The 15,939-nt window shown below is 37.7% G+C and overlaps 3 protein-coding genes across 7 annotated transcripts in view; all 3 read left to right on the plus strand.

Annotated features, from left to right (window-relative positions):
• pbx1a (pre-B-cell leukemia homeobox 1a) overlaps positions 1 to 2,991 on the plus strand; it is a 44,542-nt gene extending 41,551 nt beyond the window's left edge. For both annotated transcript variants that reach the window (XM_026314587.1, XM_026314586.1), the window contains one exon: positions 2,235 to 2,991. In XM_026314587.1, coding sequence (XP_026170372.1) covers positions 2,235 to 2,327 — 93 coding nt within the window. In that variant the 3' untranslated portion in view covers positions 2,328 to 2,991. The remainder of the gene's footprint in view (positions 1 to 2,234) is intronic.
• Positions 2,992 to 7,032: 4,041 nt separating this feature from the next.
• prtfdc1b (phosphoribosyl transferase domain containing 1b) lies at positions 7,033 to 13,678 on the plus strand. The gene is made up of 9 exons (XM_026313806.1): positions 7,033 to 7,172; positions 7,406 to 7,512; positions 8,303 to 8,486; positions 9,002 to 9,067; positions 11,299 to 11,316; positions 12,446 to 12,528; positions 12,731 to 12,777; positions 12,921 to 12,997; positions 13,162 to 13,678. The coding sequence occupies exons 1-9, from the start codon at positions 7,125 to 7,127 to the stop codon at positions 13,207 to 13,209; spliced, it is 678 nt and encodes a 225-aa protein (XP_026169591.1). The 5' UTR covers positions 7,033 to 7,124; the 3' UTR covers positions 13,210 to 13,678.
• A 1,621-nt stretch (positions 13,679 to 15,299) lies between these two features.
• arhgap21b (Rho GTPase activating protein 21b) overlaps positions 15,300 to 15,939 on the plus strand; it is a 32,732-nt gene continuing 32,092 nt past the window's right edge. For all 4 annotated transcript variants that reach the window (XM_026312706.2, XM_026312707.2, XM_026312709.2 and 1 more), the window contains exon 1: positions 15,300 to 15,515. The gene's annotated coding sequence lies outside the window, so the exon portion shown is untranslated. The remainder of the gene's footprint in view (positions 15,516 to 15,939) is intronic.

Genomic DNA, 15,939 nt, shown 5'->3' on the forward strand with positions numbered 1-15,939 from the left:
CCCAGGAGGTGGTTCAAGAAGACTTAGTATTGCTTTGAAGATACTTTCCCATTTCTTAAAGCTTACAAAACAAGACACAAAAGGTGAAATCATATTGCTTTATAGTGATATATAAATAAATATTTTATTTTTTCATTCAAAACAACTTAACATAATACCAATAATAATATTAGCTAATGTTTTGCTTGTGGTTTACACAACAGCAGAGACATCGTGCAGTTTCCATCCACTTAAATTAGGAAATATAGTTGCAAATACAACAACTTTTAGTGGGCCACAAACTGAATAGGGACTTATAGTGATTTGTTAAAAAACTACTTATCCTTACACTTATAGAAATACATATGTGAGTTCATTGTGAAGTGGTTTTAGGTCACACTTTTCTAGTAGGAATACCAACTGTTAAAGATTTATTTTTTTATATAAAATAAAAAATAAAACAATTATAGTGGATACTAATGATGACAATATGAGGCTATTACTGCTTTTAAACAAAAATTACAGTCTTCCAGTTAAGAGTTGTGAATGAAGTGCGTGTATTTATTTAGCTCAGATGATATATATTTTTTTCTTTCTATGAGCTGCTAACTGAACCCTCATGGTTCACCTCTCCTTCTTTATCCTTGAACAGCAATTACAGCCCTCCAAATTGCTGGTGGGTGTTGCCTCTCTCAGAGACTGGAAATGTTTTTTTTCTCATTCTTTCTTTTTTCCCACTTGCTTCTGAATAAGATGACAGACAGTCTTTACGCAAAATAACAGGGTTTGGAAATAAGAGGCTGCCAAAGCATGTTTCAGGCTCTCACTAATAGTGTGGAAATTGCAATTAATGTCCCTAATGGTCTTTAGTCAACCTTTTATTATGATTTGAGAAGGCTACCATTTTAAAGAGCTCCTTTTTATTGTGATAATTTATTCTTTTATCAACTCTTGGGGGTATATTCTAAGATATATGAAAGGTCTGTGTATTCTGTTTTTCTCAAATTATGTCAGCTGCGTGGACGCAGAATTGAGGAAAGTGGTGCAAGAATATTTTTAATGAACAGTTTCTCGTGTTGACCATTAGAGTAGCTGTTGATAACACTGGAGGAAGTGCCGGAGCTTTTGTGTTTTGCTTGTTTTTAAGGCTTTAGATGGTCAGGCCCCCGCTTTTATCTGTCATTTGCTGACTCCATGAGCCTGTTCGCTGCTTGAGATCTTCTGGCCTGGCCCTTAATTGGTCCACAATCTGGACTTGTAACTAAAGGTGGCTGAACATTTGCTGTCCAAGCCCTGCTTTATAACGCCAGGCACACAAACTTTACGTACTCCTTTAAATCTCTTCTTAAACCCCTTAAAATGACTTTTCTTAGCAAATGCATTGTTGTAACTATTTTAATTAATTATCACGTTTTAGACCTTTACTCTTGATTTTATTGCTTTTATTCTTTGCTTTTACTGTAAAACATTTTATAACTGTGTTTTGAATGGTGCTATAAAAGTAAAAGTTATGATCATCAATAATATTACCCCACCTCTAAAGATCACTAAGATCTTGTTTATTCACACAAAAAGTAAAACTGTAAAACTGGCAAGTACAGGTTTTTAGAGATTATGTGCCGGACCATTTTTTTTATTTTTTTGCACTTTGAATTTGTGTTTATATCAAACTAACAAAACATAATGTGTTAATCAGTGCTTTTTAGAGGTGCTAGTGGGTAGATTACTTTAAATTTTGGACAGTCTGTTGTTGCTCCCAGTCTTGATGCAACCCTAAGCTAAACATATTCTTTTCCCCATGTTTTTTGCAATCAGAAGTACATGTTACAGTTGATTGGGGACTATTTTGTGTGGTGGATTGATACATAATTGCTAATTGCAACAGCAGTGCTCTGTTCTGTCTGTAGCATCTACTCAAAAGAAACTACCTGGCTCATGTTCACTGAAGTGAAACTGCATGTCACAGTTCAAGGATGTGGCTTGTTTAAGCATTGGTAATAGTTTTTTTTTTTTGGATAATTGAACTCTGTGGTGCAGAGGACTAAGCTGTATCAGGCTTTGGCTACACAGATGATACTTGTCAGTGGGTTTAATTCATTGGTGGTTTTGGTCCTTTTATGGAGTTTTTTTTTTAAACATTTAGAAAAATATGGAAAGGTGCCATCTTATCCTTCAAAACACTTTTGTGCTCATCTTGTCTCAGACAGCACACTGTGTCCCCATTAAGCTAATTATTTGCTGTCTTATCTCCACAGACAAATGGTGGCTGGCAAGATGCTCCGACTCCTTCGTCAGTGACATCGCCCACAGAAGGACCCGGAAGCGTTCATTCGGATACGTCCAACTGAATATATCCATCTCTACACCTCATATACAAAAAACATGGACTGACCTTGACATTCACAGTATTAGACAAAGGAATTTACTGTCCCACACTTCAGAGAGTTGCTGTGAATTCCAACCAGAAAAATAAATAATATTTCCTCCGCATATAACATTGGACATTTGGGATACAAACAAAAAGTTTCACAATAAAAGTCAAAAACAATACTGCAATCAATGGAGACCTTTGTACAGATTTCACATTATATTCAGAGGGCTGGGGTTACTTATTCACTTGTAATGTTTTCACTCATGATGAAATGATACAAAAAGTAAATAAGTCATTGGTTTTAACTGAAAATACTTCATTCTACCTCTCAGCCACAAAAAAAGTAGAAAAAAATATCAGTGACCATTATTTGTTTTGTAAAATTGAAACTTTTGTCATTGCAAGCAAGAGGCACATCTTCTTACTTACATTTTGTTGTCTCTCACCCATTCTATGGTACGCCATTTAGACTTAAATATTGCTCAGTTGTTTACAATGTGTGCTTGATAAAAGTATGTTCATCTTCCCCGTCTGTCTCCTGACAACTCAAAACAAAGTTCTGTCAGGAGATTTTACCTCTAAGGTAACCCTGTGAAGTATGTTATCTGTAAAACAATAAATAAATACTTGTCATCAAATCAGACAAGCTTGACATCATTCATTAAGATGGAGGATATACTAATTTAAAAAAACAATTTTTCAATTACTGTTAGTTTTGGTTCTGCAGCATATTGGTACATCAACAGTTCAGGATTCTCTGACACAAAGACAAAAACAGGAATTTTGTCTTTTCTGGAGCAAGGTTTAATTTACTTGAATCCACCATGATGTTTTTATTATTTTCCACCACTGGAGAAGAAATATTTTTGACAATACCAAAATGCTGATGTAACCAAAACAAAACTATCAAAAAAAAAGTAAGTTATAATATATTTTTAATCACATATATTCAGTACTATTTGTTTTTCTACCCATTTAAATTCCCATCTCCTGTCATTTAGCTCTGGTGCTACAATCAAGTGAATAATTCTGTCCCATTGGAAGAACATGAAAAAATATCACTTTCTACAGAAAACAAAGTTTGTCAGACATTTATAACTGAGTTTGTTTTTCAATACATGAACCACAATCCACTTAAACAGGGAAGTCATTATGGTAATAGAGTTTTACGTGCTGACACAGTGGATCCTTAATCCTGAATCTACCGCACAGGTCCAGAGATGCTTGTAGCATGGAGCTACTACTGATCATCGCCATGAAAGAAGCATCTGGAGGTGCCTGAACTGCTGCTCAGCTGAGGACACTTTGATGTAAAGATAATCTTATGTTCCACATTTTGTTGAATTGTGTCCTCTTCTGGGCGTATATTTGCATATAAATCAATATATTATTCTGCTGGTACTGCTTTAGTAACCCTAGAATTGACACCAAAACAAATGTACGCATTTGAATTCATGCTTGTCTCACTACTATCAGACTGATTTCTTTCAGTATAAAACATTTATGAAGATTGTAAATGTTAACCATTAAGCACTAAAGAAGGGACATGTCATTATGTCTAATGTGTTTTCTGAGCAGTCTAACCTTGTTTATAGACACTTTTTATGTTTTGTGGCCTATTTTGTATTTTGTTGTTTTGTTTTTTTTTATTGTTATGCTTAATGTAGACTATTACTTTTTGCTTTCTTACTCTCGTGAATTAGCTCATGAACTTTCAACATGTGTTTATGTGCACCATTGTGCTTGACTTGCTTTGTTGGAAAGGGTTTTCAGCACATTAAAAATGATATGTAATACAGCGAGACCATACATCAGCATTTTTTTATCGTGGAGTTTACGAGAGCAAAGATGCTTCATTTTGCTCAGCATCACAGGCATCAGTGGCATGGCGGTAATCGCAGACACTGTTGCGATAGCTGAAAGTCAACCAAGGTTAGTGACTACCAGCAGACATCTCCCCCGTTTATGGCCGTGCATGCCCCTGCCTTCTGTAATGGCTTCTATCCAACATTAGTGTACATGTTCTCAGACAAGCATACAAAGACACATGCATGCACATTAAGTTAAAATCAAGATTAGATAACAATGAAAGCACACATGCCTTTACAACATCAGCATCACAAGCAAAAGAAAAAGAAAGAATGACCTTTAAAAACTGTTGCTGCTATTTTAGATCGAAAACTTCCATAATTGCAGTTTGAGATTCATGTTGTCTTTTTTTACATTTCAGTTCAAATAAATGTAACCTCCAACACCTTCTATCAGAAACTGAAGCAGTGTTTGTGCTTTCTGAATATTTTTTAAAGCAACATGTGATACCAGATACAGTAATTTAATCAAAAAATTCCTGAAAACACCAAAAACATATTGTCTCATTTTCAGGTCCTACTGAAGATATAAATCAATTCAAACTAGTGATAAATAGTTGTATTCAAAAAATAGTTTTCAAGTTATCTGTGTACTATAATTTTTATAAACCAACACTTCATCAAGCATAAATAAAACACTATTTTCAGCTGCTCTTCTGGGTATTTCTGGCAGCAGGATGGTGTGTGTGGAATTTATTCAAAATAAACTTCAATGCCCATGTTCTTGATAATAAAGCCGTATGTCATCTAGTACATCAGTGTGGCTCACAAATGTGTTTTTAATAGTTTTTTGGCCCATGGAGGCCTATGGCACAGAAGAAATTTGTTGGATAAAGAAAGAAAGACATATGTGATATTTGATCATTTTACACTTTGTTTTTGTTCTTTGTCCACAGAAATATCAAAATCTGATAGAATTTTTTTTTTTTTTTTTAAATGGCCACGTCCTTGTGAGATTCTCCTTTTAAATAATACAAACAACACCGCTGACATTATCTAGCTGGACAGTTGCATGTCTGACAGAATTACTTTCATGGCAAGTGAATATTAATAATTGGTCAAACAACAGGGGTGAGGGTATAAGGGAGCAGTTGGCGGTAAAGTCTGCAGACGGTCACAGCCCTTGACTGCTGAGCGAGTGTGAAATGCCAAAGCCAGACTGCTCTCCTGCGCCCCGAGGGCAGCGAAGGAGCCGGCCTGTGCTCACCAACACAGAGAGCATCAAAAACAATCTGACAAAACTTCATCTAAAAAAACATCTTCTGGCTTGTGCAGCATTCCTCGCTGATTATCATGTGAAACAAAAATATCTTGTAAACTATGTTGTGGTCGTGATGATAACTATTTCCAGTCATTTTTGAAGGATTTTGTTATGCAGCGTAGTTCTAACACCTCGGTTTTCTGAGATGGTGGCACTGTGCAGGCTGATTGAAATCTAATGTTGCTGTTGACATCTGCCTCCCCAGCTGTCATTGTACCACTGTTTATAATTACTGCCGTCGTGGAGGAGCACGGGTGGGTGGCCCAGACACCTTGTCTTCACCTCTCAACAGAGCCCAGCAGACTGCTCTAATGTGCAGTGACACAACAGCCCAGACCCTGGTGCTGCTGTTCCCGCTGACCACATGAGTCCCTGGGTGGTGCTTCCAAAATTCATTCATTCACACACTGTCAACCAGACACAAATTATATTGTGCATAAGTGACTGGGTGTGGCTTCAAGATCTCCTAAATTACAGGTCTTTATTTTTTCTTGTTTTGGAGGATGAGACGAGACAATGTTTAAGAAGACGGTGATTGAATTAAATAAGACAATATCAAAGTAGATTTGAAAAGGCATCATATGGAACTAGTGTACAGAATAACCAGGAGTGTCTGTCTCCCTCCACAAGGTGGCAATGTTAACATATTTGTTAAAAACCTCTATATTATCCACAAAATACAGGTGGTGGAAACTGAATCATACCTCCTGGGAATTTTGTGATTACAGTAATCAAACAATCACTTTTTATTGGCAGAGAACAAAAAGCATTTCTGCCAATTTTCTGTTTTTCACTGATTTTTCTTTGTCAGTTAGACTTGCATAGCTCGAAAAGCATTTTGTTAGGTCTCCTGGGTGATGACATAGTCTTGTGCTTGAGTTTCCTGCTGATCCCTCTCCGTTTTCTTCTTCTTTATGTGTGTGTGTGTGTGTGTGTGTATGATGCAGATGATTCTGGTGTATATACCTAGCTTTCAAAACCAGTGTAGTAGCAGAATAATGTCTCTGTGTAAAAATCTGATCATTTGAGAGCTGTACAGCTTTGAGGTTGTATTTGTGTAACTACACTTCCATTCCACTTCTTTGTACTTTAACATATTAAAAGTTCTAAAATATGGTGTATTTTAATGGATTTAACATAACCGTATTAAAGGTTGTGAAAATTTGCTCCAACTTGGGCAGCTATGACATTCAAATGTTCCTTAACACATTCATTCATTGATAATATATTTCGATTTCTTTCTGCCTGATACATTTGTACTAAATTCAAATTTTAAATGAAGAACTTTCCCCTTGTTATTAGGTCTCACAGCACCATGTTTGCTAAAATACAGTTCTGAATACTCCTTTCACTACTGCCAAGTATGCGTTAAACCAGATCCTGGCTTGTCTTCACCCCGCCTGGCCCCTGGGCGACCATTAACTGAAAGTGGGGGACGTCTGTGAACCAGCAGCCATGTGCACATGCTCTAATGGAAGTGTTGTGTTAGAGCGCCCCTGGAGGCGCAGCGGTGCAGTGAGACAGAGTGGGAACAGGGGAACATTCCTTGGCCCAGATGCTCCTCCTCTCTTCTCGCAGTGCCAAATCTTACCGAAAGCTTGCACCACCACTTTCCTGAGCCTTTTTTGTGTCGCTGAAAAACAACATGGCAGACGTTTCCGTCCAGTCTGACAGACGAAGCGGTGGAATTATGGTAATTAAATACAGAGACAGGACAAAGTTGATTAATTCCTGGATGCGCAGGCTTGGTTGCTGCGCAGTCAGCCAACTTTGCGCACCATTTACATATGTTTTTTTTAGAGCCACATGGGACTCTCCTGGTGAAAGGGTGTAGGCAGGAAGCAAAAATAAAGCTCGTGTTTAGTGTGCGATCAATGAAAATGAGTGAACTTCAACATGATGTCTGCGCTTATCTTTTCCCTCCAGATTAACGATGACTGGCCAGGCTACAGTTTAGACCTCTTCAGCTATCCAGCTCACTACTCCGGAGATTTAGACTCTGTCATCATTCCACATGGCGTGATTATGGACAGGTACAACACAAAACTAACAGAGGAATCTGTCTTTGGAGGCAATTGGACAGAATTTCCGCTGCTTAACAAAGAGTGTGAGCTTCCCACATGTTCACTGCAAAAAGGGGGATTATAGTCATTTATAATTCATGAAAATTTGATGTTTTAAACATTTTAATGTGAATGAGAACAAATCAAAGTGTGGATTGATTGATACTTTTAGCGATATGCACATGCTTCAGAATATTTAAGTGAAATTTAGTATGGGCCCTGGCGATTACACTGAAAGCGCTACAGAAACACTTTTAGTAGTGACATCACATTGTGGCACATGTTTGCAAAATCACAAATAATCCAAATGATGTCCACTACAATGAAATGTGTTTTGGTATTAGGAGTTTAATGAAACAAAGCCCAGAAAAGTTTGTAAAAGAGCAAACAATGATGGCTGCATCTGTTTGATGTCACCACATCCCAAGGCAACGTCGTCAAATGTCATGTTTGTCCAACCAACACAGGTGTATTCAATTTGCAAACATGTGACAAAGCACAAACTCAATATTTAAATGACCGTGCCTCCACTCAGAATCATTCCTTACTTATATGCATGAAACAATAACACAGAGCAAACTTTACACTTTAAGGCTTTTGACATAGCTTACAAACAAGAACAACCTTCACAGATTGCTCTGATAAAATGCTCCTACTGCATTTGTTAGCTTTCAAACATGGGTCACCCAGAGCTGTGAGCAAAAGGCCTGCAAGACAAAGACTACAACTTGAGGAAAGTCACTTTTCTCACTGTGTACAGGACAGAGCGTCTCGCTCGAAATATCATGGATGACCTGGGGGACCATGACATCGTGGTTCTGTGCGTGCTGAAAGGAGGCTACCAGTTTTGTGCTGACCTGGTAGACAAGATAAAGGCACTGAGCTGCAGCTGCGACCACACAATTCCCATGAGGGTCCACTTCATCCGTCTCAGGAGCTACCTGGTGAGCCACTGCCCACTCCTGTAAATAAAGGGCTCAGAGACTTACAGTTTGACTTAAGAGACGTGTGTGAGATAGTAGAGACACTCTCCATGTTTAAGATCATCAGTCAGGACCGTGACTGAAAAGATGTGTGAGTTATAGTTTGTATGTCATTATGACATTGCTATCTCTGTGCTGTTGACCTTGAAAGATGTTGTTGTCATGGCCAATAGAGTCACAGTACCACACACTCATACTATATCTAAGTTCCTCTGTTGTTTCAAGTTTATAGAGATGATTCCTGTGCACTTGTCTGTAGGGAAAGACAAAATAATGCAGTCTCTTCAAATAATGTGCTTCACCTTTGTAGCTGATGTTGAACAGAAGTTATGTAAAATGTTTCTTTGGAATTGGGAATCTGTCCATATTTTTCCAAACTTTCCATTCTTCACTCGTATAGTTGCCTAACACATCAAAACATTTAGGTTTCTTTTTTTTTTTAATTTCTTTTTTTATTTTTTATTTTATTTTCACAGAATGACCAGTCAACAGAGGATCTCCATATACTCGGAGCAGAGGACCTGTCTTTTTTAGCTGAGAAGGTAATATTCCTCATATCTATCATCACCAGAAGCAGCTCTTTTAATAAATAACATAATCTGAATCCAATTTAACATTATCACGGGCTCTGTTACAATAAAACAAATTCACAAAAGTGACAGAGATTGTGGGCATTGATAGATTACAGCCTCAAGAGGGCAGCCTTCTTTCTAATCTGCTATCTCCCTTTCCAAATGGAGGAAATGGTTCTTTCTGCTTCTGTAACTCAGATCAGAGATGGTAATTTCAAATACAGTGGTGATCTGATGGCAACAGTTGTAAGATAATTGTCTAACACCTTCGTCTATTTTATCTCAGCAAAGGCAAAATGTAAAATCTATCTGAATGGGAGGATATACTGAGTGGATATCACAGTAGATCTGGAGGGTGGCAGTGGTCTAATTGTTACAGGCTCACTATTCATTCAGCCTTTCACAACTCACAGACCTGGACACTGTGACACGGAGCAGCAAGTAGACATCACTTTGTGTTAATGGTTCACAAAAACAAGGTAAAGAACTGCTCAGTCATGCTTTTACAGTGTTGCAAAAGCAGTCACCCATTTAGAACTGTGAACGTTTTTTTGAAAGTAAAATGATTTCCTCAGTAATAGGTCCTGTTTGTTTACTACGCTGAAAGAAAAGACAAACAACAACATGGAAATGGCACTGCTTCTGTTCTTTATAATATGTTGTATGTTCAGCACAAGCGCTGCAAATATTTTGCAGTTTACTTTCTCAATTGACTATTTGTTGTAAAAAAAAAAAAAAATTCAGAAAGACCCATGCTTACCTCTGACAAACAGTCCAAAACCAAAGACGGTAATTTCTGTGTCCTATAAACAGATTTATGATTCATATTTAAGAAGCTGGCACCACAGAATTAATTCAGTTAAACTGTGCAGTTTGTACATGTGTATCTTCAGATGATATAGGCATTAAAAAATTAGGCGAAGGTTTGTCTGCGGCTTGTTTGCTGGGTCTACATTCTTTTCTCTTTACACAGTTGTTCATGTCTGCATTATTGTGTGCACAGGGATTAATTACTCAGCCACTACTACAGGAATCATAAGTCAATGAGAGTATTTCTATGAAATGTAAATCAGCTGATCTGAACACTCACCGTCACACAGTCTCAAACACACACACACACACACACACACACACACACACACACACACACACTAATACACCTTGTAGCCAGGCGTGGTGCAGAAGTCTGAAACATGAATAAGATATGAGATAGTAAGCTTGAGTCATTGCAGGCTGCTTTGCTCTCAGTATTTTAAGTGCGCTTGTGAAATCCCTGAACTCCATGTGATGTACAACTAAATTTAGTCGCCCATTTGTAACTGAATGCTGTGATGTTTTGCTGGAAGAAGTGAACTAATTGTGTGTCAGGGAACATATTACGCAGTTCATGTTAACGCCTACGCCTCCCTGCAGTGTAGCTGACAGATGGTAGCTTCCCCTTTCTGCTTAGATGTTATTCCTTTATATTTCTCTGGGGTTTACTGCACTCATAAATAAATGTGTATGAATAATGAGGCCAAAACAATGCTTGTCTACAGAGTTTGGGCGAATCTTTTGTTTGAAAAGCAGAGTGCATACAATTACGTGGCATTTCAAGTTTTTTTAACTTGACCTATAGCTAAGCTGAAGTGAAGCTTAGAGAGAGACTCTTAATATAAATAGTACCCAGTTGTCTCCAGTTGATTAGGAAAACATTTGCAGAATTTCAGCTATTTCAGTGTGACATTCAAAGAAGCAGTGTAGGAACACACATTTCCAGTCTGGATGAGGCTAACATTTTTCTGTTGCATTTATTTCCTCGTCTAATCACCGATATCATAAAATGTAATAAAAGCCTTTGTAAAACAGTGCACACTTTAAGAAATATGGCTGGCAGTTGACAATCAGTGTTTCAACACTCCTTTTAAACTTTTTCAAAATGAAAATTTCCTTTCAGATATTTCATTTTTCTGCAAATCATGAAGTTTAAGTTAATCTATATTCCTAAACCATTTGTTACTTTTATTTTTGTTTCAGAGGCATTATTTGTTGCTGTTTCTGTTACTAATGTCATAAGTTTTTTTTTTTTACATTCACATTGAGTGTTATCTTGGAATAGGTGTGTTCAGTTGATGAGAAGATATTGTAGCGTTGCATTCTATTTCTAACAAGAATAATTTTCTTCTTTCCTCCCGCTTCCCATCCAAACACGCTGTCATAAGAATGTACTGATTGTGGAGGTGAGTCAAGCATGTTTTCTTTATTTTTCCTCTGCAGCATAGAGACCTATTGTATTTCCTCCTATCCAGGTCAAGAGGACCAATTTAAAGTATTTTAATTCCTTCTACAAGACGTGAGTTCAACATGAGGAAACTTTTTAATTAGTTGACCTATATTTTGGAAATAAGAGAGCTGTTTTTTTTGGTTTGTTTTTGTTTTACCCAGCATTATCATGAACTTTCCTTGTTAGCACAGTCATGTAGCCAGGCAATGGGGAAGAGATCCAATGGGAAATGACATTTACAGGAAGGAAAGTTGCTCATTTATTAATAGTTCCTTACTGTATGGAGATATTGGGTGATTAAACTTAAAATAGCACTCACTGGTCAGTACTAAAACATCTGTGAATATGTCATTCACTCAGTGACTATGACTACTATAGCACTAAGTATTGTGCTTCTTTGATTCTTTGTTCATGGTAAAAGACACTTGCAATACTGGAGTGGATCGTAGCTGATTTAAAAACTTTTAGAGGAATGCTCCTGAATTTCTGTGTATAATGTGAAAGTGGTTGGTCATCAGGATGAATCCACAGATAAATATGTTCTGATATTGTGGTCTGCATCCCTTTGCCTGTATAAAGCTTTTTAGGGTTGTTGGTTGCAGCTGTGGAAGAACTACACATTATAATTGGGGTGTTGTTTTTAAAATGTCTTTTCCTCAGTTTTCTTATTGAAAATATAAATTGACAGTCATCACCAATTTCACTGTTTCAGGGGAACATACAATGGAGGATATTTTCTTTAAAGCAATAGACATAGTCAAGTCATAGTCAAGTCAAGAAACAGCATTTCTGGAATTTTTACATGAGCAGCACCTCACAACTGTAAACCTACATACCATTCTGTATATAGGGCATGTTAACCTTTATCTACATGACAAGGCATACTTCTGATGGTTCATTCCTCTACTTTCCCCGGTTGAAGTCAAGTATTTTTTAGAGAATGCGCCTTAACAGTTGTGTAATGCAAGTGCAATGTGACCAAGTTCCTTTTCACTTAAATGTAAAACAAGTCTGTTTTTGTCTGCATTTCCACACTGGCATGCTCTTGCTCTCTCAATCCAGTTTTTCTGTCTTTGCTGTTTCAGGCCATTGTAGGTACCGGAAAGACGATGGAAACTCTCCTGAAGCATGTGGAAACCTTCAGGCCTAAAATGATCAAAGTAGCAGGGTAGGTTGTGGTTGTTAAGACCTCAGAACTAAACTAGTCCAGTTTCCCCTGATTTGTGAATCACTCCATTTCCACCTTCCAGTCTAGACAGAGAAAGACAATGAAAGAAAGAATAAGTGACACAGGTTTCAGGTGCTGCCATTTTGAAATTAAAACTGCCCCAAACACGACATATAAAAGTGTCTTCTTTTGTTTTTCCCAGACTCCTGGTGAAGAGAGTGTCACATAACTCAGCATGTCTTCCCGACTGTATGTACTTGACCAAACCTTTTATATGTTTATGAGTCAGTGGTTCTATCACATTTAAAACAATTGTTGCAGCCAGTTAGTCAGTGAGTCAGTGGATGATGGAAATACTTGCAATTAATGTTCCTCTTTGTCTTTTGTTTCAGATGTTGGCTTTGAGATACCCAATTATTTTGTGGTTGGATATGCCTTAGATTACAATGAGTATTTTAGGGACCTCAATGTAAGTCAGTGGCATTTTCATTTTAGAAATAACAGTCATTCTGTCTTAGACAAAGAGCACACAATGTCCGAGAGCACTGACCTTCACACATGTGACAGAAATACTACAAGTTCTGGATGTTGTAGAACTTGCTCATATTGTTTTTCCTCCTTCTCTTCCTTTAGCACATCTGTGTGATCAGCGAAAGTGGGAAGCTGAAATACAAGATTTAAAAAAACCGTAGAACGAGAGCCTGACAGATTTCATCTAACAGCAAGCCCAAACCTTTTTAGCAACATGGCATTCATTTGTAGCTGCTATCGAGACATCTGAGGTCAAGAATCCATGTTTTGTTGTAACATTCCTTATGTAAGATGTTTACGTTTTAACAGCAGACACTGACATTTAACAGAATCTAGCACTGCAAACTCATGTTTGAAAATAGCAACTTCATCCTTTATGTTTACAAAACTGATTAATGTTTAATGCTGATGTGCTTTAACTGTTTGCTTACATATGCTATCTCAGTTTTACATTGTCTTGTACACAATGTAAAGAACTTGATCATCATAACCAGTATGAATGTGATTTTAAAAATCACTACATGAAGAGGTGACAAAAGAAATAAAAGGGACTTATACTGTGGTTATTAAGAAATTAGTGCCACTTAGTGATTAAAATGTTACATTTTCTTCACATGTACAATGCTTTTTTTGGTGTTTCATTGTGGGGATGAGAAATACTTTTGTAAAGACACTTGTCTTTTTGTCCATTACTTGAGGTGTAAAAGGGCACTGTTATTTTGACTTTCTCTTAACATTTCTGTGTGCTATAAATGTAATCTATCACTGCTTAAAACTTCAAAACTTTTTTGATAAGTATTTTATGAATGATTCTGGTTTTTTTAAAAAAAAGGGTTAACTGCAAATGAATTAGTTAGAAGGAACAAAAGTGAGTGTTGTGTTGAGCCATTGTGCTCCTTGTACACACCTGACATATGACTCCCAGTTTTTAAGCAGGGAACACGAAGTACTGTGAAAACAAAACGTTTTTTTCTTGGCTCTGACGTCTGTTTGGGATTACACTGACTTGGCTGTCTGACCTATCAACAGAATTTAACTACAATGATGGTTTTCCGGTGTAATTACATTAATACTATCATAGGATGTAGTGAGTAGTTTTTGGCAGTTATGGAGTAGTACTGTAGGACCTAGTAAGATCTTTTACTGAAGTAAAAGTACAACACTAAAAATACTTCATTATAACTGAAAGGGAAGCATTTAAAATATACTACAAAAGGTTTACACAAACTATTTTTACTGGTGGTGTTTAGATACTATTGTACTGGTGTAACTTTCATTGGAGCTAATTTAAACTAACCAAATTAAAGTTAAATTTTAACAGCAAATTTGTAAGCTGATCATTGATTATTGTTTGTATGTGAAATATAAATTTGCAAATAAAATGATAGAGGAGGGACTACTTTAGCCTATAAAGTAGCACAAATTGAAACCAAAGTATTTCACACTTCTGTAGTGAATACATTCCCTTTTTGTGAATGTAGTTTACATATGTGTCATTTCTGTGAACACTGATATTGGCCAGAGATCTACAAGTTTTTTTGTTTTTTTCCAAGCTTATATCCTTAGTAAATTCACTGGAAGTAGAACTGGCTGCGCAGGGCAGCTTTGTGAAAGTCTCCACCCTAAACTGACCTCTGCAACAAAAGCTGCCAATCCCAAGAACAGGTGGCCCCTTATGTTGGAGGGGAATAAAAAGAACATTTGTCAGGGCCCTGAGAATCTGAGCACCATCCTATGCTACAACTACAATCTGCTCCAGACTGTGTATTACAGGAGTGGCGGTGCTAAGCATTATAATCTAAGTTATTTACTTTGGGGTGTATATAATAGCAGCACGATGAGACCAGAGATTATATGCCGTGTGGTACGTGTGAACTCATTCCACATCCAGTGGCATCCACATGCCAGCCCTGCTCGACCTCACTGTGAACCAGGACATGTGACTCCTAGTTCTTGTGTTCATGAAACGAAGACGGGTGATTATGAAACGAGCCGAGAGAAATGTGGGCTCGATGTGCAGTGTGCGTTTGTTACTTATACAGAAATGGTGTGCGGGAGACTCGGTGAACTCCGTTAAAAAAAAAAAACACAAAAAACGCCACTTTCCTCAGCGCAGCGGAGTTTTTTGTAAACTCGCATCTGATTGGTCCAATCAAATACAACGCCCTTTCTGATTGGCTGAGAGTGTCCTGTTGACCGAAGGTGGACTCCCAGAGAGTCGGGAACACTGGAAGCAAAAAAAAAAAAAAAAAAATTCCAGCTACGAAACTGCACCATGCGTCTGCCCTGAGTGGGAGCGGAAAACCACGGGGAAGCTGTTTGTATCAAAACTATATTAAATTATGACAACTCCTGACCACCTTTGAGTTTGTACGCTATGTTTTTACGTTGTCTTGTTGCTGTTATGGACACCCGCCGCTGCTGGCCGCCTGCACCGACGCTTCTGAACTACACAGGTAACTTTGTTGAAACTCAAGCCGTTAGCACGATGCTAACCGCGGCGCTAGCAGCCTGTTGCTCCACTATGCTAAATAACCTCAGGCTTTACAGGTGGCGTTCACAAAGTACCTAACGTGGGGAGTGGATTCCACGGCTCATATCACGCTTTTGACTCTTTGGTGCTGATATTTTCTATTCAGAGTAACAAAGGTAGCGCTGCTTTTGTTTGTCGCCTGAGAACAACAGCTCGACACGCTGTGTTCCTGCCTCGGATGAACATCGGTCCCAAACGAGACAAATTCAAAATAAACCTCTCTAAATCACAAAAGCGATGGGGGTTTTAATTGAAATGCGACTTGGGTGACTTATATTGTGTAATTCCCATGTTGTAGGTGTGTTACACCTTCATTTCAAGTCTGACGGACATTTACTTCGCCCTGC

This window comes from Mastacembelus armatus, chromosome 17 (genome assembly GCF_900324485.2).
Source record: "Mastacembelus armatus chromosome 17, fMasArm1.2, whole genome shotgun sequence".
In the NCBI taxonomy this organism is placed as follows: domain Eukaryota; kingdom Metazoa; phylum Chordata; class Actinopteri; order Synbranchiformes; family Mastacembelidae; genus Mastacembelus; species Mastacembelus armatus.